The 24,424-nt window shown below is 41.9% G+C and overlaps 1 protein-coding gene across 15 annotated transcripts in view; it reads right to left on the bottom strand.

Annotated features, from left to right (window-relative positions):
- KCNMA1 (potassium calcium-activated channel subfamily M alpha 1) overlaps window positions 1–24,424 on the bottom strand; it is a 710,543-nt gene that overhangs the window by 127,333 nt on the left and 558,786 nt on the right. For all 15 annotated transcript variants that reach the window (XR_013763654.1, XM_079138788.1, XM_079138796.1 and 12 more), the window contains exons 16-17: window positions 16,217–16,285; window positions 6,827–6,913 (exon numbers count right to left, since the gene is read on the bottom strand). Coding sequence is in view for 14 of the 15 variants with exons in the window: in XM_079138788.1 (XP_078994914.1) it covers window positions 6,827–6,913; window positions 16,217–16,285 (156 nt within the window). In the remaining variant the exon portion in view is untranslated. The remainder of the gene's footprint in view (window positions 1–6,826; window positions 6,914–16,216; window positions 16,286–24,424) is intronic.

The raw sequence follows: 24,424 nt of genomic DNA, 5'->3' as shown, positions 1-24,424 counted from the left end.
TCATTTCACTGGCCGGGGGCACCCACCCCCACTTTATGCAACCCTGAGAACATGTAATAAATGAAGGTTTTCTTCTCACTATGGAACAAAGCTCAGCTGACCACAGCTGAGCAGAGGAATGGGGTGGGTAGAAGGAGCCCTAGAAGAAGTCATCAAAATAGAATCCCATAATCAGATTTGGGTTTCCATATGGGATTACAAAGTACATTGGCTGTGTCAAAGATACTTGGGAAGAAATAAGATCATAAGAGCACGGTTTAGGATCACAGGTTCTAGAAGAACAGTGTAGGCGGACGGTGCCCTTTCAGTATTGATGCTACCCAGTTCAGGATGGTGCAAAAGTGAACCCATACAACCTGCTGTCCACTCAGTACAGGAGATACTACACTCTTTTAAAGAAAATAAAATAAGCTTTGTCATTGGATGGCTTTGCCCATAGTCCAATGTAAATGCCCGGAGCATAGTAGGCTAAGCTTAGCCAGGGTCAGTGTGTCAAATGCATTTTGACATGATATTTTGGACTTTGGATGGTTTCATTTAGATGTAGCCCATCAGAAGTAGAGAAGCATCCATACTGAGAGATGACAAAATTCACTGGAACAACCTTACAACCTTTGGGATCCAGGAACTAATAAAATCCCTGGCTTAGTTCCTTCACTACTCCCAACATGAACTTGAATTCCAGGGATAAACATGGTCTTTTCTTGACTGGGTTAAAGAAATAAACACAATTTTTGACCATTTGATTCCAAGAGTTCCTTTTTTTAAATGTTTTTCACAGGACTTGCATTTACGACTGGCACTGGCTGGAAACCAATGTTAAGACTTTTGGATCTGGAAGGGATTGTGGGGATCTTGCAGCCAAATCTCTAGGACTCAATGTCCCCATCTGAAAACGGAGGAGGTTGTCATGACCTGCCCAAAGTCATCTGATGGTGGAGCTTGGCTGGCCCCAGGACTTCTGCATCCAAGGCCAACGCTCTTTCTACCCGAACAGCTCTTCCACTATTTCTTTATGTGCCAGCTGTCATCCACTTAGCAAGAAAAGGAAAGTTAGCTGGCTGTTTGTCCCATACAGTGCTGTGGTTAATAACCCAGGGGATGGGGATCTGCCTTCAAACAGGAAGGACAGGAAAGGATAAAGCATCCAAGTTGGGAGAAGTAACTTTGCATCTACTTTCTTCAGTCATCCCCCGCCCCCACTGGATGTTCCTACAGACAATAATAATAATGGCAACCATGAAAACACAATCATAACACACAGACTATAGGCCAGGTTCTATTCTAAGCATTTTACAGGTAATAATGTATTTGATCCTCAAAAAGCCCTTTGAAAGAGGTCTGATTATTATCTCTCTTTTACAGATAAGGAAACCAAAACACAGAGAGACTAAAGTGATCTGCCCAAGGTCACACAGCTAGAGAGGAGCACAGCCAGAATTCATATCTATGCAGTCTGGCACCAGAGTCCAAGGTCTTAAAAACATTTCTACTAAAGAGATTATAAGATGATGATGTGTCTGAATGAACTAAAGCTGGATTCTTCTTCTAAACTTAATGTTTACTCTTAATTAACGCATAAAAATTGTATATATTTGTGATGTACAACATGATGTTTTGAAATATGTTTATGTTATGGAATGGCTAAACCGAGCTAATGAATATATATCTAATCTTCACTTACATAATGGTTTTGATATATTGTGTCCCCAAAACTCATATGTGAGAAAATGCAAGAATTTTCAGAGGTGAAAGGATTAGATTATGAGAGGTATGACGTATCAGTGGATTAAGCCACTGAATGAATTAACTGGATGATAACAATAGGCAGACAGGGTGTGGTTGGAAGAAGTAGGTCACTCAGGGTATGACTTTGGGGTTTACATTTTGTCCCCGGTAAGTAGAACTCTCTCTCTCTGCTTCCTGGTTGCCATGTCCTGGGCTTCTTCCTCTAAGATGTCCTTCTGCCACGATCTTCTGCCTTACCTCAGACACAAAGCTATGGAGTCAGACAACCATGGACTGAATCTCTGAAACTGTGAGCCAAAATAAACTATTCCTTCTCTGTGTTGTTCTTGACAGGTCTTGTGGCCACAACAATGTAAAATTGATTAAAACAACATTCTGGTTTTGTTGTTGGTTTTTTTCTTTTTTAAGTACTAGAGAGTAAACTCAGGACCCCTTTACCACTAAGCTATATCACCAGCCATCCTTTATTTTTTATTTTGAGTCAGGGTCTTGCTAAGTTGCTGAGGCTGGCCTTGAACTTCATGATCTTCCTCCTCAGCCTCCTGAGTAGCTGGGATTATAGAAATGTGTCACTTCACCAGGCCTACATAACTTTTTTTTTTTTTTTTGGAGGTGGGAACACTTGAAATCTACTCTTACACTGATTTTCAAGTATATAATACATTGTTATTAACAAACAGTCACCATGATGGACTTCTTGAGATTGTTCTTTCTAAATAACTGAAATATTGTGTCCCTTGATCAACAGCTCCCCAGTCCTCCACTCCTGCCCAGTCCCTGGTGACACAAGCCTGGTCTATGTTCTGCTTCTATGGCCTGGCTATTTTAGGTAAGTGAGATCATGCAGTTTTTATTTCTGTACCAGGGTTCCTTCACTCAACATAGTATCTTCCAGGGTGAGACAAATAAAGTTAATGAGTGAAATAAGACCAGGACTGGGTGACCACAGTGACTTCAAGGCACATCCCCAACTGGAGGGGGAGCATGCCTATCTCCACTTGTTTCTGCCTCTGTCATGCTCACCTGGCCATGGCCTTCCCTTACTGCACACATATACCTGAGCAGCTGAGTGTTGCTGGGGATGAAGACCCACTGGTCTCACTTTAAATCCACGGCCATGGATTCCAGGGGCCTCTTCGTGCCACTGTGGATCCACTCCATTCTCCTTTCTTACCCTTTAAGACACTCTCCCTGCACTCTCCTCCACTTCCTCTCTGGTTCGCTGTACCCCTTCCTCCAGGAGCCTTTGGCTGGTGACCTTGCTTCATACATTGTCAAGAAGCCCAGCTCTGCCTGTGTCCCTGGACTCTCGGGCCTTCTGATTCTCGGATTCCTGTTGTGTTTGGCCTATAACAGGAAACCGAAGGAGCCTGGAGGCTGGGAAGATGAGTCCCCTCCCTGTCAGGTCATGGGATAGCAACTGCAACACCTCTCTACTGAAGGGCAAAGCTCCCCCTGGGCAGCCATTCCTACACCACCAACTCTCCAGCTTCGGCCAGTCCTTCCCCTTGTCCCTGCAGTTCTAGGGCTGAAAGTGACTGTCTGACTGGTTCTGCGGTGCTTTGCCACCTATTGTTGGCACACCTTCTGTATGAAGATATGCCGCCCACATCTTCATACCATCCCTTCATCAGACTCTCCTCCTGTTTCCCACGCAACTGTGTCATCTGTTTCTGGCAGGGACCCTCACGGATGCAGCACCCATGTTTACATCTCCAGCGCCCCCGCACTTCCCAGAACTCTAGAAACTTGGATGTGCCTGCCTTTATATAACACCATGCATGTGTTTAGTACATATCTTCTGCTCACCACAGGACAGATAGAAGTCTTCACTGCATACCACCCCAGACTCCTCCAGTTCACCCCATCTCAGTAAGATGGAGCTGTCTGCATCCACTCAATGCTTACGACCCCAACCTGGATCCCTATGTTCACTCCTTACTTCCTCCATCCAGTTCATCAATGGATCCTGCAGATCATCCAAATATGGTCCTAAAGGAACCTCCTACCTCTTTGCACCAGTCATCCCAACCTGCCAGCACCTGTCGCCTACACTATGCGATGTCTCTGAGTCGCTCACCTCCATTCCATCCCACTCTCTGCAGGGCAGGGTGGATGGCTGTATCGTAATATAAAGCAGACCACGTCGCCCCCAGCTTAAAATCGGCAATGACTCCATTTCACAATGAACCAACCTCTTTACAAAGTGTGTCTTCTTTATCTCATCTCCTACCACCCTCCCTGCCTCTCCTCCCCCAGCCACACTTCCCGTTTGGGATTCTCTGAACCTAAGGATGTTCTTACCACCACATCTCTTCTTCCTTCCTCATCTCTACATGAGGGACTCTCTCCCCTCATTTCAATCTCTGCTCAGATGCCATCTCTCAGAGCAGCCTTCACCTAAAACCAACCTAAATCAGCTATTCAACTGTGTCCAGTCGTTCACTGTGAGTTTTCAAAGCCTGTCCTTTCTTCTCCTGGAACATGAGCCTTGTGAGAGCAGGGGCTCCTCTCCATTGCTCATCACCATTTCCCTGGCACCTGGCCCACAGTCTCCTAAGTATTTACTGACATTTGACAAGTGAATGAATGAATATGAGAATGCCTCCCGTGATTGGGTCTGCCAATTTTTCAGTAGAAACCAATAAAAGGAATTTTCATATAAAAGCAGATGACTTTTTCACCTTGGCACCTGATTTATTTTTTAAAATTGTGACTCAAACAAAAATCATATCTGTAAGCCAAAGGGAGTCAGTGAGCCACTAGACCATGATCCAATGTTATTTAAAAAGAAAAAAAAAAAAAATACTTAGGGACAAGGAGTAAAGGACAAGTTTCTCAAACACCCATCCCAAAGTGACCTTTTGAAGACTGGTACTGGATGGCTTCACCCTTCTTTTCTAAAGCACTGCATTTCAAAGTTCCTCTGAGCTAGAATTCATTAACTTCTTTTGTTGCTCTTCTGCAGCAGAGGGTGCAAACTCAATATTAGATGGTCATAATCTATTTTTCCATTTTTACAAAACTTGTTTAGTTTCATTCAAATCTCCAATGTCCTTTCTGTGGTTTTCTGCAGTCTTCATCCATTTGAAATCCCCTAACTGACAGCATTTGCTCTGACACATCACACACCATGGAAAATTACAGGCTGGTTGTAGCTGATTGTGTCAGCATGTATTTGTGAAGACCATAAAGCACAGAAATGAGACATATTGCACTCCCTAATATAGGAGGTAATTTGTTTTTTGGACTGCCTGGTATTTGTGACATTCATTAGTGAGAGATGCAATAGGAAATAGAATTACACAAATGGGAGCTTCCCGTTCTACGTGCTATCTGGGAGGTGTACATGATGTACTGCACGGCTGTGCTCCCCAGCCTCCTGTGTGCAGTGCTGAGATGTGCTTCTGGCTTTTGTGTCCTGCATCTGGATGAGAACACAGCCTTCCCCTCTGGAGGGCCTGGGACTGGGGATTCAGCCCCATGCACCCCACATCCCCATCTCTTATGAACTTCATTCTCAGGATACTTCTAAAGAACAGCTCAGTTCCATGAACTGGGTAAGGAGGTTACTCCTCTCCCACAATGAATAATGGTAATCTTTTCCCAATTTATAGAAGAAAATTTGAGTTAATGAGAAACTAAGTTAAAAAAAAAAAAGGCCCCGCAGCCTGTATGTTCTTTTTCCTAACATTTTTCTAACTAGGATGGATCATTTGCTAGAGTGGGTGGAAAGAAAGAAAATCATAAGTACCAGCTGTCAAGTTTCATTGTTCTGTGTTCAGCATGTCAGGTTCTCTCACCCCTTGCCACATCATTAATAGCACAGGCCCTGGAACTGGACATCCTGGATTTAAATCCTAGCTTTATTTCTCATTAGTTGTGTGACTTTTGGCAAGTTGACTAGCCAGTCTGTGCCTCAGTTTCCTCACATACAAAATGGGGAATAATCATGCTACTTATTTCAGGAGATTGTGGGAGGAGTGAGTGAGTTCATGACACAGAGGAGGTAGTTAGTACCCAGAACAGAGCTGGCACTCAGCAAGCCCTGGATAAGGATATGTTACCAGATTGGCAGAAAGAGACTGGCTTTTAGAAAAGGAAAAACCAGTTCCAATCAGGACTCTGCCACCTGTTGTGTGCTGTGTGGCCTTGGACAAATCATTTATATTACTTTTCAGATGAGAAAGTCAAAGCCCTTAGTGTTTACCAAGACTTACCTTCCAGGGTTATTTGAAAGAGAAACCATAGAGAAGGTAGCATACTTTATGCAGGGCTGGCTTTGAGTAGAAACTCGTTGAATGAAGACCATACACTTTTCATAAATGATTAAAGACTTAAAATACTTAATGTAACATTAGTGTAGAGAAGAGTGACCTGCTTAGATTTGGCATCACATTTTCCTGCTAACAAATTTTTTCAAGTTAGAATAGAATCAATTGTCCTGTGATTTCCTAAGTTACATGAACAGATGTAAGGACACAAATATGCCATGAAACACCGAGTCCAATGAAATCCTGAGCTCTGCCGCTAGAGACTACACAAATGGAGCTGACAACTCTAGCTACTTACCTAGGAGGTTGCAAAAGAAATAGAGCCATTTTGATGCATTATCAGAAATTATTCAAAATTTTTTGAAATTTTATTCGGCACTTAGAGTAAAACACTAATAACTCTCAAGGAAATTGGCCCAGACAATATCACGAGCACTGGACAAGGAACCAGTTGTCCTGCTGTGTCAATCTGGGTCAGCAAGAATCAGGATGACTTAGAGTTGTTGCTTCGTTTCTGCTCTCTGGGCTTCAGTATTTTCATTTGAAAAGTGAAGAAGCAGGTAACTAAGCTTTCTAGTGCCAAAAATTTATTATTTTAATTCAAAGACATGGAATTGATTATGTGAAAACGAGTCTACAGGGGGTATTTGAAAGCATAATCTCTGTTTATTAAACTTTTGGACCACTGGAAGCCCATAGAATAATTAAGTAGTTTTGGGGTCAGAGTCCTGTCCACATGAAAGCAGGCCCATCTCAGCAGACCAACAGCCAGAAAAAACAGTGAATAGAAATAAAATGCTTACCTTTTAACTTCTTTGGCATCACTTGCGATGAAAAATCCTAAAGTACCTTCTTGGATCTTAAGGTGGTTTCCAGGATTAATTAATATACTGCTCAGTGAACAAAAACAAACAAAGAAGACACACATGTGAGGTCATGTTCTGAATAAAACCTTGAAGGCAACACCATACTGTTATTTTTATAGGGGCCCCACTAGTCTAATGCTTTCTCCAAAGGTTTTCTCTAGAGTTTGATGTTCACAGGCCCACACGTTTAGATGGAGAATGTCATCATTAACCTCTACTGGTTAAATCTTGGGTTGGCAGACTCCGAGTTGAGGAAATCAAAGCAAGTCTTTGTTTTAGGGCTGGGGTTTGCACGATGGGGCAGTGTAGCTGCCATCATGGGTGTTGGACATGAAGCAAAATTCCTCATAATACAACCCCTTTGAAACACTATTGATGCTCAGCATTGAAACATTAGTGTTCTCATGATGTTCCTGCCACATTGATTTTCCATTAGATGACAGAGCATTAATGGGACCCCTATATGCATATAGAAACATACACATATACATACCACATATTACTTTGGGGAATGGTACAAGCTACCCATAATCAATACAGGAGCAAACTGAATATCTTCGTAACATCGATGAGGACATGGAAGTAGATTCCATGTCCATCCGAGGTAGGAAGAATTGGTTATAGCCAGACAGTGTAAAAGAAAAATGTCAGCAGTTGAATATAGGTAGTGATTCTAGTCTGCTGTTTATAAAAACGTATGGGGTGTTTGAATAAGATGTATGGCTGGCATATCATTAGGGGCAAACTGTAGTTAGAAAACAAATAAAAATTACCCCTAAAAAATCTTGCCCTGCAGGGAAGTAGGAACCTAAATATGCACTGTCCTATTTCAAAGAGGTATAAACAGACTAGCTGACCAAGTTGTGTTTGCACTGACAGGAGAGATAAATGTATCCTAATCTAATAAATGGGTGAAACAAACAAGTTTAATTTTCTGCAGATCAAAAGCAGAATACAGGAATGTCTTACCCAGAGACTGAGACGAGGCTCTGGGCTTAATGGGTACTAAATTGGTGACTCTAATTGAAGCAATGGACAACAAAAGTATTCTTTGATTTGAAAAGTTGGTAATTGAGGAAAAAGATATTTGAAATTGGTGTAAAGGAAGTGCTCAGATGCCCAAAACAACCAAGATGGAGGATGGTAATTAACATGTAACCTTTTTCTACTGGTAAAACCATTCCAGAAAAGTGTCATGGCCAAGAGCAATCTGCCTGCAGCAGCACAGGAAGAGCCCGGGTGAGCTTCTGTTCTGTTGGGAGCACTCTGAGCAGATCATTACTGCACAAATAATTGTTTGTGGTTACAACATCCACCATTACCTATAACAAGATCTGACAGACGGAAACCAGGCCTGTGTCATCATTGTTATTAACACTAAATAGTAGCAAGAGTCTGTGAAGATTTGACTGTTCTGCCCCAGAACCACAGGCAGCAATGAGATTCCTTCCAAATCAGAAAGCAGCAGTCCACGCTAACAGCACAGCTTATAACAGGCAACAGCCTTATGCAGGGACCTCCGAATTACCCCTCTGCCAACTCACACACCAGTATCACAGGCCCTCTGCTTTAGCACGATCAGGAGGGGAAAGGGTCAGGGCTCGTAGAGTTTAGATGGATTTCTTTTTCAAAGTCAATTAAATACATTTTTAGAGAGGTAGAAGTCTTGAATTCTGCTCATTTTCTTAACTCCTCTTCTGCAAGGCAGCTCTTACTTCTGGCTTTGCAATCAGAAATTGGGGTCCAGATGCCAGCTCTGCCACTGAGTTACTGCCTGAGTTTGGGTAAGTTACTAAACCCAAGTACTCAATTTTCACCTCTACAAGAGTAGGTTCATAATAACAGTCTTCCTTCAGAAAACAGTGAGATAAAGTATAAATGGCTCAATGCGTATGGGGTACTGTTACTTTTAATTTTACTTTTAGTGTTTTATTCTTGTAAAAAAAAAACCCCAAAGTTAATTTCATTTTCAATAGAGTTCTTTAAAGGGCCCCATGGAATGGAATACAGGGTCTCTTACCAAAATACCCTGCCTGTAATGAGACAAAGTTTCAGGATTGTACAGTGCAGGTGGATGCACCAGGGCATCCATTAAACACCCCCAGGGACTTTTGGAGCCTAAAAAGAAAGTTAGTTCCTTAAAGATTGAAAAGTCTACATTTCTAACATAAGAATGGAAGAAAAGCTTCTGAGTGGGGAAAAAAATCCTGACATGACTTGAGCAATGGAATTGAAAATGTGACATGCATCATCTTGGTGACACATGTGCACCAAACAAGCCTTCGGGAGCCCCTGCTTCCTTCCTCACGTTGTGGGCCTCATTAATCTCACTGCAGTGAGCGAACCCGTCGTGCCATTGTGAAACATGGTGATAGCGAGGTTCCTATCAACGACAAGTTTCTTTTCATTTCCTCGCTTCTTTATCTATAGTGGTCAAGAATTGGCCCCTGGTAAGAGGCTGGCATTCTAGTGAGTACCGGTTAAGATCATTTATTACAGGCTTTAAACTTCTTTTGGTCATGTTAGCATGCCAGAAAGGAAAGATTTCCAGCACTGACATAGGGCAGACTGGTGTTCAAATCTCAGATTCACCATTGATGTTTTTTTTGTTGTTGTTGTTTCTTTATTGGTACATGTGAATTATGTAGAAGAGTGGGTTTCATTGTAGTACATCATACATGCCACATTACATAACTTTCCAATGTTGGGTGAGCACTCAGGTGCACAAGTCAGGCCTCACCAGTTTGGATCCTGGCTTTGGGCATGTGGACACAGCCAAGCCTCAGTCTCCTCATCTGTAAAATGGGATAAATAACCCCTCGCTTATAGTGTGTTTAAAATTAAAGCATGTACTATGCTCTGAGAGAGATAGTAGGTCCTTAATCTCTGCTTGCTATTAATTATGCACAAGGTGATTAGAAAATGAAATGAGAGTAAATAAACTTTCCTAGGGCCACAACTCTCCTTTCCACTTTGTCTTTGATGCTAATAACTCACCCCGAAAGTACCCTTTTCCTGACTGAAGAACCCAAAATACTTTTTATGTCTGCACAACAGCTGGAGATGAGCTCATTCAGACTGGCCTTTAGCAACACATGGAATAGCTCCTGTCCCTTAAATCTTACAGCAGTTGCACATGGTACAGAGAGTATCTCCAATGGCCTCAGAGACTGTGCAATCTCAGCATCCCACCCATGGATTGCCTTTAAGGGAAGTGTGAGGCAGCACCATTTGCAAACACCAAGACAGGGCTAAGGCAGCCTACAGGGTGGGACTTGAAAGAATAACCCCAGCCCTTAAGAAAATGAAAGAAAGAAACCTAGATGCATAAAGAAGCCCACTGTGCTGGATTCAACTTTTATATTTCAGGGTTTGATGAAGAAGTACATGCCCCTGGTTCCAGGGACTCATAATATGCAACATTCCTATGCAAGAGTACTGAATACCAAAGACTCCTTCAGGAAATACCTTACTGTTTTTGATAGTTCAGATTTTAAATCTTCTATCCACCTTCCAAATCTAGAAAGTTTAAATAAAGTATTAATCCTCCATTTCTGCAAAATATAAAAACATAAGGATTTTAGACAAGTGACTGTTTTTTTTTTTCTTTTACCTTCAGTATGCCTACTACCCCTAGAATTTTTTATTGACCTTCTAATGGGAATATGTAAAATTTTCCAAAACCCTCTGATTTCTTATGGAGAATATTCAATGTTAACCCCATTTTGTTCTTATGACTGCCAAAAGTCCCTTTTCCCATGTGCCACTTTAAATCAGTTCTCTGGCTCCAACTTTATCTAATTCACTAGCTTATCAGAGATAAACTTCAAGATGTGTTAGGTGAAGTGTCCAGAAAATCTCTAAGAAAAGAAGACCATATATCCATTAGCAGAATTCCAATAAGAACATCTTGGCAGGGCCAGACATTCCCTCATTTCAAAGAACATATAAATTACCCTCTCTTTTCTATTAACTTATTGGTTTCAATTGAAAGCACCCAGTAACAGCTGGTAGCACAGGGCTGGTGTGGTCCCTTCTCTTTTGCTCTCAACTTAGTTCTCTATCTAGACTTGTGCTTTGTCTACCCATCACTATGTAGAGCAAATACAAATTTTCTGTAAGTAACCCATCATTGAGTAGAAGGGTGAAAAACGTAATCATGTTCTATTTACTTCTGAGTTTCTCACAGTAGCCAGCATAGAACCCACGACATGCAACAGGAACGTCTCAATCTCAACTCCTGCTGAATGAATGAAAGTTTTAAGTCATTGGTCTCAGTTCTGAGTTCCTTTCCTTCTTGAATAAGATGAAAGGCAGTTGCCTCTGTTCTTTCCAAACCAAGCTCTAGTTCTCATCCGTCAGAGATGACAGGGATGACCGTGTCTTCTGGCAGATTGGTTACTGAGCTCATAATCTCTCAGAAGTATTAAGTATAAATATGAAAATATGCAAGGACACAAACAGTGAGTCATTTTGGGACTCGGAGCAATTGATTTCAATATTGAAAGTACAACTCACTCAGAAGTGAAATATATGTTCCTAAAAATAAGATCCATCCTCCTGGAATGGGGGAGCAGCAGGGCTCAGTCCAACAAGGAATCGCTTACATCAGGGCTCCTTGAGAGGTATTCACCTGTCCTCCATTTTATTGGGAATTTCTTGGTGAACACTGCTCAGGTTGCAGGGCCAGGGATGGTAGGGGAGAAATGATTTTGTTTCCCTATTCTCTGGCATTTATGAATAACAGCTAGGAAATATTAGTGATCCATAATACCATCTTCAATCATTATAAACATAACCTATTTACTGTTTGGGGAGATGACCAATAATCAGTAATTCCAGTGAAATTTTGTTTTAAAGGAAACTTTTGATCCACTATGGATGAATATGATAGGTGTGTATCTCTCCTTCCCCTCTGTTTTTGATAGTGTCATGTACCATTCCCCAAGCAATCAAGAAAATATCATGACTCATATGAGAATACAGTTTATACTCAATAACACGGTAATTATGATTGTGTCCAGCAAACTAATGGGACTTCATTACTACAGCAAGCAAATAAGAATGAACTAGGACTTCCGCTCATGCTGTGCCCAGACGTCTCACGCCAATGGGATAGGCCTGTCTGATCACACACATTCATATACAATTGCTCTCAGTTTGGGTTTTATTGAATCAAATGTGCCCCTCTAAGAGAGCGCAACTGCACTGAAGTTTATGGGCTGTGTTAGGGCACAATTCAGAGAAACCCCAAGTCTCAAGCTGTATCACCTTTCTGGAACTTTTCATCTCTTCTGGGCTTTAAATATGTGCTGCTGGAGTCCCACGCAACTAGAAACACACAGTTTACTTGAGGATCTATGTAGGAAGCACAGTTCTGTATCCCATGCTTTAATATATTAAGCCCAATTCACTGACATAGAGACAATGTAACACAGGTTGCTCCCAGTTGATCAGACTCAAATGACGGCCACTATGGTCCCCCAGGGATATGAGCCAGGGTTTGTTTAGCCCAAATCCACCTCAATAATTTTAGAAATAGAATCTTAAAATATATTTTGTACATGTGAAAATATTATCCACATGGAGATGGGAAAGAGAGAGCTGATCTGAGAAGGATGATGCCAGATATTTGGTTCTGGGAGCAAGCCAGGTCACTTTAGGACAAGTCATGCCTATATCACATCATGCCTTCACCACAAGATAAAAAGACTCAGAGGCCAAAAGCCAACAGCAGAGGTGCATCCACTGTGGACCTTTGAAGATGCAAAGTGTTGCAGTAACTTCTCGCAGTTGGATCATATCAATAATACCAAACTGACAGGAAGCCACCTCTATTATACATCTACTCCAAAATCACAGAGGAGCGGACTGTGGAAAGAGTCAAACACACACACACACACACACACACACACACACACACACACACTCACACTCACACCATGATTACAAACACGAACACAGGACAGTGATCACAACCACGGAGAAAAACAACTCTTGGAAAGATGAACAAGTAGGCATTGCAAAGATCTGTTTTCAACAATACTGTCTTAGAAAACACATTATTGATAAATTATACTGGAAATTTTAACCAAAAAGTTAAAAAAAAATGCCATTGATGATGATTTAGTCGTGCTTCATGCAACATAAAACAGCAGCAAAACAGGATGAAGTCACACGGTGGAAGAAGTTGAGCTACTTCATATTACGAAATAGTGAGTTTGTCCCAATAAACAGCACTCCTTCAGTAAATCAAGTGTGATACTCTGGCAATTTTGTAGCAGTGTTCTTCATCTTTACTGAGCACTGCCCAGGAAAGTAAATTCTTAAAATGAGATCACCAAAATAAGTATAAGGAAAAAAAAAAAAAAAAAAAAAAAAAAGCATAAGGGTTTGGTCTCTGTTTTGTGGTTGAAGGACAGAAACTCTGTTCTACAAAGTGGAAACTCAACACAGGAAGCAGGAGGTCACTGGGAACGTGGATATGGGATGTAGACAAGATGGCACCCGCGTCTGGTGGACACCGAGACACATTAGGACAATACAGAAACAGACACAAAGGGCTGGAGAGAAGCGTCCTCCTTTTCAACTTTACTAGTATTTGTTCCCATCATCGGTGCCATGACTGAAAATAGGGTTATGCCTTTTCTTGCTTTAAGCTTCCTGCAAAGAAGTTAGTGCGTCATCCAAAAAAATCAACAAATCAAACAAGGACAGCAACAGGCTACTTTTGATTTTTATGTACTCTGGTTGGAGAGGGGTATATATGTATATATATGTTTAACATATATATACACTAGACAAGGGAATGAGATTATATATAGGTACATCTATATATATAATCTCTCTCTTCTTGAATTCTTGGCAAATGGTTAGTCCTGTGGTTAGGAGTGAAGACAGAGGGTGGAGGTTGGAAGGAAAGTTAACGAAGAGTGCATACCGCTTTCGGCTTCTGCAAAACGACAAGAAAAGAATTTAAAATCAAACAATTGGATAATAAATCGACTGACACCAGAAGGAAGGAAGGAATAAAACCTTTGTTTCAAATCACTTGAAGGATGCAGGTGAAAACAAGGTTTTTCAGCAAAGCATGAAATCAGCATCATGGGTGAAACCAACAACGAAGGAGGCTGTTAAACACAGGTTGAGCAAGAGGGTGGGAGGGAGAGGCAGGCTTCTCTGCACCAGAACACCTGGTTAGTTACGAAATGTGAGAGAGTAAGAAAGGGGACGTTTTGCATGAAGAACAAAATCAAAGTGTTTTCTCAGGGAGCATCCAAAATTGTTTAACACGGCCATTCTGCTGGATGACTCCCGTGTTATCTCAGGAGCATGATCCACATTCCCTCAGACACACCTTTTCCCACAAGAACCAAAGTGCTTCCACACTGAGACCAAGCCACACCTGAGGCCCAAAGCTGGCAACTGCACACAGAAAGCCAAAACAAAGCCAAACAAGTTCTTTTCACCTTTTCTTTTTTTTTTAGAAAAAAAAAAAAGTCTGAGAACGTATCAATAAATATGGCTTTGTTGAAAACATCTCAGATTTGTGAATCAATTAGAGGGCCCATCAAAGAAGAGATGTCTTCAGGGAGATCGCTGAGCTCATTTTGTTAGAATGGTGACAGTGGATTCACAATGAACCATCAACTGCCTTTCCCTCTCTTTCCCTGTGACCAAAAGGCAGCAGGTGGGAGATTGGTCAAGGTTTATCAAGCAGTCTCCTGCCGTGAAGTTATTCCAGAATGGTCGGAAAAACACTATTCGCATCATCATGACACTTTTTTTTTGTTTGTTTGAGAAATGCACAGAAGTGATAAAGAGAGAACACAGAGTTACACAAATATTTACTGATTTGGCAATGTGAAGAATATAATCTGCAAAAATCCAGTATCCACGAGCCCCGCCCCCGAACACGTAGAGGTGAGGACTGGCAAAAACATGGTCAAAGAGTCACCCCAGAAGATTCCACCTTAGCTGTTGAACAAAAAATAGCCAGGACCCTCTTAACTTTCTCCCAATATTTTTCACTTTGCCAACATGGAAAAAAATGTATACATATATACATATCTGTTAATTGCTACAGCCATGTTCTACACGTGGCCACCAAATCTACCACTTCATCTTCCTTTGGGTTGATTTGGATTTTCAAAGTAGTTCAGCATTTGATCAGATTGACTTTGCATACAATCTGATCTGGTGGTTAAGGAAGAGAAAACATTGGATTGGACTTGCTTACAATCCAGTGTTTTGTGGGGTTGTTTTGTTTTGTTTTGTTTTGTTTTTGGGTCATAGACACAGACTGTACATTTGGAAATCTGGCTTTATTGGGTCAATTTTTCAGATAATGAAAACTCCTTCAATGATGATAGCAGGAACCTTCTAGTCTTGCCCTGCATCTGCTCAGTTCTGAAGGCGTTTGCCAGCAGGTGTCTGCACTCAACCCTTGTGCATGTGCAGGAACAAATGATTTACCATAGGAGGAACAGACTCCGGATATGTCATTTCAGAGAACAAAAGCCAGAGCCTCTCTCAACCAGCTCTCTTTCTTCCAAAACTATTGATAAGAAGTGGTGAGCAAAAATCATCTCTGTTTATTTTATCTGCAATGCATTCAGTACCCCATCAACAAAATTCCATGTTAACATGATGACGCCCTCTTCCAGCCGTGATCCCGAGTATTGACTGGTGCGTTATCTATTTCAACCAGACCCTGTCCCTCATCAGTCTGATTTGCACATAATTAAGTGCAAAATAAATAAATAAAGAGAGCTCCTGCCTCTGAGCTCTGCTCTCCTGGCTAATTTACATGAAGCTGATATTCTGCCACCTGGATTTCGGCTGCACTGGGAGAAGCACATATGGTACACAATAGGCTGCTTGTAATTTGGCTATCAAGAGGGCTGGTGTCTCCCATCATGGCTCTACCCCAGGCCTGCTGTAAAGGAGGCCGAGTCCACCTGCTTCTTGCTCACAGAGGTAAACAAGGGCTTCAAGAAAGGGTCTGTCCCTGGCTGTGTGCTTAGAAGACAAAAAGCCCACACTGACATGATCAGGTGGAGGTACTTGAATAGCTAGCGTATCCCTCTCCTCTGGGGAAATCCTCTCCGGACACCCAGTTGAACTTGGGATGCTAGGCTGGTCTGAGAGAGGAGCTGCGGTGTCTGGCTGAGCATGCCTTAAGTGTACCCTGTAGGGTCAGAGAGGTGTTGTGTCAGCTTCCAAGCAAATAAACAACATGTAAGAAAGAGGAAGTGGACCAAAAGTTCTCCAAATGCACACTCACGCATCAGATGTCAGCGGGCTGCTGGGAGGCAGCCAACTTACCGGCTCTCTCGGTTGGCGGACTTGTACTCAATGGCTATCATTAGGAGCTTGAGCTTCACAAAACACAGCCTGCAATGAGATGGAGAAGACTCGCAGTCAGTGCTCCTGGATGAGCAGTCAGTCACACAAGGAACACCGTTAGGACCGCTGGGTCTACTAACGCAGTCCTTATCCAAGGGGATCCTCACTCCACTGTCCCAGCGCCAGAGGGAGGGTGGAAGCCACAGCCCCCGCTTCCCCATTAGACCTGATTTCTTGTGAGTGATAAGGCGCTGGATGTTCAAAGTGCAAATTGCTCTCAGGTCTGGATGTCTAGACAGACCCCAAGCAGGGATTCCTGCCTGGGGATTTACACAGGGCCAGATTCATTAGTTACTCGGTTGGGTAGTAAAACGTTAACTACGGGGGGAGGGAGAGATCTGGAGCAGCTGGACCTGTTATTTGGATTCCATTTCGGTCTTTTGTACAAATGGCTTTTATTGTTGTTCCGAGCAGACCCCTGTGTGCTTGGAATGATGGTAATAATACTTTGCCTCCGTGTAAGTGCCCAGCACATGACCACGGCTTTGTCACTCCTGGCTCATCCAAGCTGTCTCACCTCATCTGCCCGGTGCTTTGTGGCTGGCTCCTTCCGGGCTCCCTGCCTTCACTCCTGCCTCCCGCCCCACCCAAATGCCTTCTCTTCTGCACTGGCCCCTTCTTCCCAGGACACAGTGCATCTAATCTCCCAAGCCATAGGTGTTCTCCAGCTTCAGCTACTCCTGATTTTTATTCTCAGGACTCTTCCAGCGCCTAGTCCGTAACCACAGTATTAGGCCTGGAGTCTATTTTACACCGGTCCCAGTTGTTTATTGTTTCACGTGTCTGAATTTCCCTCCTCCACCAGAACAACTTCTTGAAAAGTTTTGGACTTGCTTAGAATTCTCCATAGTGAATGGAGAATGTACCCACTGATATAAAGAGCTCAGTAAAGAAATGTTTCCCTCTCACTGAGTTTTAATTCTAAGAAAATAATAAGAGGTGCCATAAAATACTTATAAAGGTGTTCAGGTCAGTGTTATTTATATAGAGTAGAAAACTCTAAAGCAACCTAAGTGTCCAATAATAAGGTAATGTTTAAATGGTGCAAGATGGTGTTAGGCAGCATCCAAAATGACTTTTTCAAGACTATTTCAAAATATAAAACTGACAAATACTATTATAAAACAAGATGCAAACTTGTAAATAACATGATAGAATTACATGCAAATATATATTTACATACTCAAAACTAAAAACTCACATAAACAAAAAATGAATTGCATATATATTACAGCTTTTAGCAATGAGAATTATCACTTTGTTTTTAAGGACATTTTGCATAATGAACTTGGATGACTGATAGATTGAAAAATGAGATAAAGGTTATTTAATTCCAGAATTTTATGGGGAATAAGGTGCCAGGTCAAAGGGTAGGGCCTTCCTTAATGGCCCCTTCTATTCCTCACAATATCCCTGAGAGGGGAAATATATAAATATATGTATATATATATATTTTTTTAAGTTGACGATGGACCTTTATTTATTTATATGTGGTGCTGAGAATTCAACCCAGTGCCTCACACGTACTCGGCAAATACTCTGCTACTGAGCCACAACCCCAGTACCACCGAGAGGGAAATTTTACCCCACTGTTTCAGACTTCTATTGATATCTCTATTTTACAGTTGATAAAACTAAGGCTCACAAGCCCAAAAAATCAAAGGCCAAATGTTTTCCCTGATAAGTGGAGGATGATATATAATGAGGGTGGGGGTGGGTAATGAGAGAATAATGGGGGAACTTTAGAATATGTAGAAGAAAATGAGGGGGGTATGAAAAATGGTGGAATGAGCCAGACATCATTGCCATATGTACATATATGATTACACGAATGGTATGAATCTACATTGTATACAACCATAGAAAATAAATTATGTACCCCATTTGTGTACAATGAATCAAAACGCAGTCTGTAAAAAATTAAAAGCTAAATAAAAATTAAAAAATAAAAATAAAAATAAAAACGAAGGCTCAGAAAACCCATATAACTTGCCCAGTGCCTGCATATTAGGTCTCTAGCTAATACCCAGCAGGATATACATTTTCATCTCCCATGAAGCTGATTTTGCATTGGCAGATATAGGCAATAAGCAAATATACGAGAGAATAAATAATAAACTTTCAGATAGTGACACACTATGTGGAAAACAACCTAAGGGAATGAAGAGTGACTGGCAAAGGGTATGTGACCTGTGACAGTCCAAGAGGGCCAACTGAGGATGTACTGAACAACGGAGCATGAGAACAGGCAATGAAATGATAAGGGAAAACAATTTTCTATGGAGTAGAAATGACATGTGCAAAGGCCCTGGAGCAGGAAAGAACTCTGGGTGCTTGAGAAGCAGCAAGAAAGCCACAGAGGATGGAACTGAGTGAGCAAGGTCAAGAGTGATAGTGAGTAGGCCAGAGAGCAAGGTGGAAGCAAGGTTATAACAACTTTGCCACGGCATGGAGTATGCAGCTTATTCTAAGGAATAGGAGGACCTCAGTTGGTTTTACATGGAAAAGTGACATAATCCAGTGGGATAGTACTGTAGAAGTCCCTGAGCTCTACAGGAGGAATTAGACCAACTGCTCATTCCTACACATGAGGTCCTGGTTTCCCAGCTCTGTCTTCAACAGACAGATTCCAGAGGCCCACTTCCACTCAGGTGTATGTGGTTCTGCAGTGTTTTGCAGGCCTTCTGATTCCTGCCAGCAGACTCTAATGACCTGGGTTTTGTGCTGATTATGCAGCTTGCTGAAACACCAACACACATGTCCAACTGCAGCTCGGAAAATGCCCTTCTTAATTTAAGTTCCATAGAGCTCCACTAACATGCACCCTTTACGGGGTTGCTACTTCTGGAGCTTAAATTATTTAAAAAGATCAGATAGTTTATGCAATGTTTATCCAACCAAACTGCCAGATTAAGAAACCTATATCCAATGTAAATAGTAGTTAAATAGCAAAAAAAAAAAAAATCAAGGAGAAAGCTGATCTTCACTTAGCATGGATTATGCAAAGGTTAATTTGTTGTTATCCTATAAGCAATGACCATTTCAATTTGGGTTTCTGGTTATTCATGGGATCAAAGATCTTAATTGCTTTGCTTTTATGAAACAAAGCCTACTGGTGAGAAGAAAAGAATTGTTCATAGTAATGGTGAAGTATTTCTTCCTAGCTACTATAATGTCATTTACCAACTGGATATCAGAAAAAGGAGCTTCCTAATGCAGGAAAGTCAACACAATCTATGCAACCTCATGCATTCTTCCAATTTTAAATTCAAAATCTCCTAACATTTTTCCTTCTCCTTCTTTTTTTCAGTACCAGAGGTTGAACTACTGAGTCACATCCCCAGCTCTTTTTTGATCTTTTATTTTGAAACAGGGTCTCAACGTGGTGCTTAGGGCCTCACCATGTTGCTGAGACTGGTCTCAAACTTGCAATCCTCCTGCCTCAGCCTCCTGAGTTGCTGGCATCACAAATTGCCATGCCTGACAAAACCTCCAAACTTTCAATTCATGCCTAAGATGATTCTACAATCCCTTACAGAAACCTCCTTTTAAGAAGTCCTTTAGCCCAAAACAAGCTGTTGCTCACTGGCCAAAGGAGAAACGGGAGAAGAAAGTCATAGAGTGATGTAAACCGAGTGAATAAAGGCAAAGTGTCACACCAACCTTTCAAAGTGACTGATCCTGCCCTTCTCATATAAAAGACAAGCTGAAGTCCAAAACAATTAGCAACTGGCTAAAGGTCAAATGGCTTTTACACAAAAAAGACAAACGTGGGGCTGGGGACATAGCTCAGCAAAAGACCACCTGCCTAGCATGCACGAGGCCCTGAATTCGGTCACCAAGGGAAATGAAGGAATGGTTAGGAAGCCAGAAGCAGAAATCAAGTCCCAATGCAGTGTGGCACACAGATGATTCACTTAAGAATAGAGAAGTGAAGTTGTGGTCACAGCCCAACATGCAGACACATTCTGCTTGGCCATTACAGTGTTTTATTAAAAGCTGGACACAAATACCAACAGGTGACTTCACAATAAAGGAAAAATGGCTTCTCAGCTTTCCTTGCAAAATCACATAAAGTCACACTGAAACCACCATCCATAGGGCTAAAATGGACTGGCACTATGAAGTACTCACTCCCCAACCCCTGGAGGGGACATGTGCTCGCCACTGTGCCCGAGTCCCCACTGCTCCAAGTTGTCTTGGACCCCTTCACTCTTCAAATTTTGTTGTTAACTGTCTGCCCCCTATGGGTATCTAAGTTTTTAACCCCTGCTCCCAAATGGGTTGGCAAAATATGTTGAATTATAAACCATTATTCAGACTGGAGCAGAACTATGGCTGTACCCTAAGTCTTCAATCCATAGATTTTTGCCCCAGGGAGTTGGCCAGTGTCGGTGTCCAGGGCTTAAGAATATAGCAGAGGTGCAGCGTCTGGTGGGGGTATCCAGTGGGGAAGAGGAGAGGGAAGCAAGAAAAAAATGGAGCTGACAGGGTTGATCTCTTGCCTGTTTATCTCTCTCCACTCTAGATTGAGTATCTCTAGTATAGGATGCATGCTCTGCTTCCCTGGCATCTTGAGGCTTGCAAAGAGCAAGCTTCCAATAAAGGCTGAATAAATAAACACATTAATAAATGGGCTGCCGAATCTCAGAAGTTACTGAAGTGATGCAGAAGGGACAGAGTAGAAAACTAGGAAAGTCTAGCCAGAATAAAGGAGGCATGTACAGGGTCCTCAGACAAGATGCTTCTTAGCTTCAAGCAGACAAACTGGAAAAAAAGGGTGTCAGAGGAAATAGTTGCAGTAATAGGCTGTGGGAATCTAATCTTGGCCTTGGATCTATTATGCCAAGATGCAAGTCTGATTTAAGATCATTCAAATCTTCTAGAGATCATGTTGCAAGGGGAACACAGTTAAGACTATGCCTTCAGACTTTCCAAAACTGATGTCTGTGGTTAAATATTTACTTCCATGATTCAACACTATTTGGAGGACAATGTGGAGCCATTCAGTCCTTAAAGCCATTCTCTGGCTTTACCCAGAGTATTTGTGTTTCAAAGAACAGAGGACCAATGTGGAATCAAGAAGCAAGATTAGGAAGAGGTAAGACACAAGAAAAAAAAAAAACAAAAAACAAAAAACAAAACAAAACAGGAAGCCTTCACAGCATGACAAATAGGGTAAGATCAGCTATAAGTTAGCAAGAATTTAATTCTTAGTTTCTAAAATAAAATGTCCCAATATGTCCAAAGCAGGAAATTGTCACTGGCTGCAAAAAATAATTACAGGGGAATAGAAATGACTTATTTTTTTTAAGAAAAAAATGCCACTTGTCACAAAAAGGTCTTAAACCAGCAATCTGCAATAAAACTGTTGTAATAACAAGTTAGATTGCTTTTCTGATAATTATTAAGTAGCGGTCTACCAAATTTGACAATGACATTATACAAAGTCTTTTTCTTTTTTTTTTCCTTTTTTTTTTTTTTTTTTTTTTTTACTGCCAGCATCATCTGTTAACTATAGTAGTTTCAACCCAGATGTTCCTGAACAAAGGCTCTTAAGAATTAGAGTCCAACTGTTTCTACCTACCCAGAGGGAAATAAATTGTTCTTGCCATTAAGTCAGCCCCCTTGACTGCAAAGATTGCTTTCTGGTGTGAATTAAGCATGGAAACTTGTCATAGAGTTCGCACCTTCTAATGTGCTCAGGAGGAGTGTGCAAAGATGGGGTCTGGAGCTAGTGAAGGTGACTCACCCTGAGAGGAAGGTGGGTGAGGATGGAAGCATCAGCCCCCTGAAACACCAGCCCCTCTCCTGCTACCCAGAGGCCCCTGGGATTGTCTGGCTGATGCTCATCACCAGAGTAGATTTGATGTAAACACGGCACTCTGGGGAATCAGGTCCCTAGAATCAAGGGGCTAGGATGGAAAATATCTACATTTCAGAGCTTTGATTGGCAACAGTAACTTCTCAAGATGAAAACCTCTAGTTAAAATTTTTAAAACATCATAATTTTGAAGACTTGAACCCAAGAAAACAGAAGTGATGAACATGTTTATGGAGGTGTTGGTAAACTCCTTTTCTTCATTGCTTTGGGGTAAGGGAGCAATGGGAAGGTTTTAAAATAGTCCATACTCTCAAATGTGTGCATACACACACACACACTCATCACACACGCACACACACACACACATGCCACTAGCACACCTAAAATACATGAAATTGAAAAACAAGTTGGGTATAATCCCAGTGGCTGGGGAGGCTGAGGCAGGAAGATGGTGAGTCCAAAGTTAACTTCTGCAACTTAGTGAGGCCCTAAGCAACTCAGTGAAACCCTGTCTCTAAATTTAAAGGAAAAAAGGGGGAGTGTGTCTCAGTGGTTAAGCTCTCCTGGGTTCAAAACCTGGTAAAAAAATACCCCCAAAAACGATTACATTACACAGACAATTATCATTTGACTAAAGTAAGAACAAAGTTATTTTTAGAGAGTGCTGCTATTAATATTAATCAGAAACATAATATAAAGAAAAACTGTGCATTTGATCTAAATATACCCAGCATGGAGTCAAGGTTCCAATTCATCTCCCTCCCTGACTCCTCTGTCAAGAATTCCGGGCCTGCCATTGCCTCTACAGTCTATCTTTAAGGATTCCTGTAGATTTTCTTGTCACTGGTTTATTCACTAACATACAGATGGATTACTGGCCACCTTTCTGGACCATATATTAGAAATAATCATCAATATTATCCTTACATCTGTTTTCAAATGTGTTAAGCCCTAATTACAATACTCTCATGATACATGGGTAAATAGGGCCAGTTCTGTGGAAGGAAAATATTTTTGAGAAGATGAGATTTGAGCCCTCCCTAAATTCTTAAAATATGCCCATTTCTGCAGCCAGTCTAAAGGAATCTATCATTTAACAACTGGGGTTGCCTTTCTGCTCCATGTTCAAATCTGGATGCCTTTCTAATTATTCAACAGGACTCAAGGTGAATTAGCTAGAGTTTTCATGGGGCAAGAGACTGGTTTCTCTGGGCAGTCTGACATTCTTGGTTTCCTCAAGAGGCTTCTTTTGAAAGATCTGCCTATGCAAAACAACACAAGAGAGCAGGATTTTCTGAATTCCAGGGGCACTGAACACAGGTTGGCAGTGGGGAGATGGGGAATCTCCCTGCACTGTCAGAAGCCAGCCCAGTAGCGCCTACGCTCACCGCTGGCTGTGAGGACATGCCCTTCAGCATGGCCCGGAAAGCTCTGGCTTGAACTCCCCCAGTTACTGGGCATAACATACTCCGCATCAAATCTGAATTTTAACTGCTCCATCAGCTGCAGAGGGACAGAGAGACACATCATATTTTACATACATCTTTTGTCCTAATCCCCCCTGCACCATAAAAACCTGATACAATTAAGCTTTTATATTTTGCAAGTGATGAATGACTGACTAATAGACTCGCCGGGGGACTCAGAACCTAGAACGCAGAGTTCTTGTGGCAGCCTGGCTGCTGAGCCTCTGGCTTCCTCTGGCTGCTGCTGCCCACCTGCCTGCTCTCCCCTCTCCCTGCCTGGGGCAGGGGAGTGCATCCTCGCCTTTGCTAACGCTTATGATGAAAACACCTTCCCCATTTCTCCCCAAAACATCGTGTGTCAAAATATATCCAGTGTTTCTCTTTCTCCCATCTAAAATCTGAGACCTGAGGGTTCAGGGAATTCTGTGTGGTTCTGTGTCGTACTGTGTGGCCCTGTCTCTCATCCCAATTCCCAATCCCTTAAATACCCCCTTCCCTCTTTACCCTCCATCTGAATCCAATGTCCTTAGGAGGAACAGTTCAAAGGGTGTCTCCTCCAAGAAGCCTCCCCTGGTTACTCCAGCCTGCAGGGAGCTTTCCCCACAACCCTCAGCATCTATACTCCAGTTGGGGGTCTCCACCAGGCACTTCAGGGGTACTGTGTCTCTCTGAGGATGGGTATGATTTGCCTTAGCCAGACTGCAAGGTGTGAAGGAAACCACCGTAGAAAAACCAAATCCTTCAGTATTTATAAGTATTGTTATTAATCTTTTCATGTCCATCTTTTTGGTCAGATCTAATCATAGATTCTTCTAGAAGTGGCACCAAGCTTGGGAT

This window comes from Sciurus vulgaris, assembly GCF_902686455.1.
Source record: "Sciurus vulgaris genome assembly, chromosome: 4".
NCBI lineage: Eukaryota > Metazoa > Chordata > Mammalia > Rodentia > Sciuridae > Sciurus > Sciurus vulgaris.
Note: the sequence above shows the minus strand (reverse complement) of the source record. Positions and strands in the feature narration are given on the sequence as shown.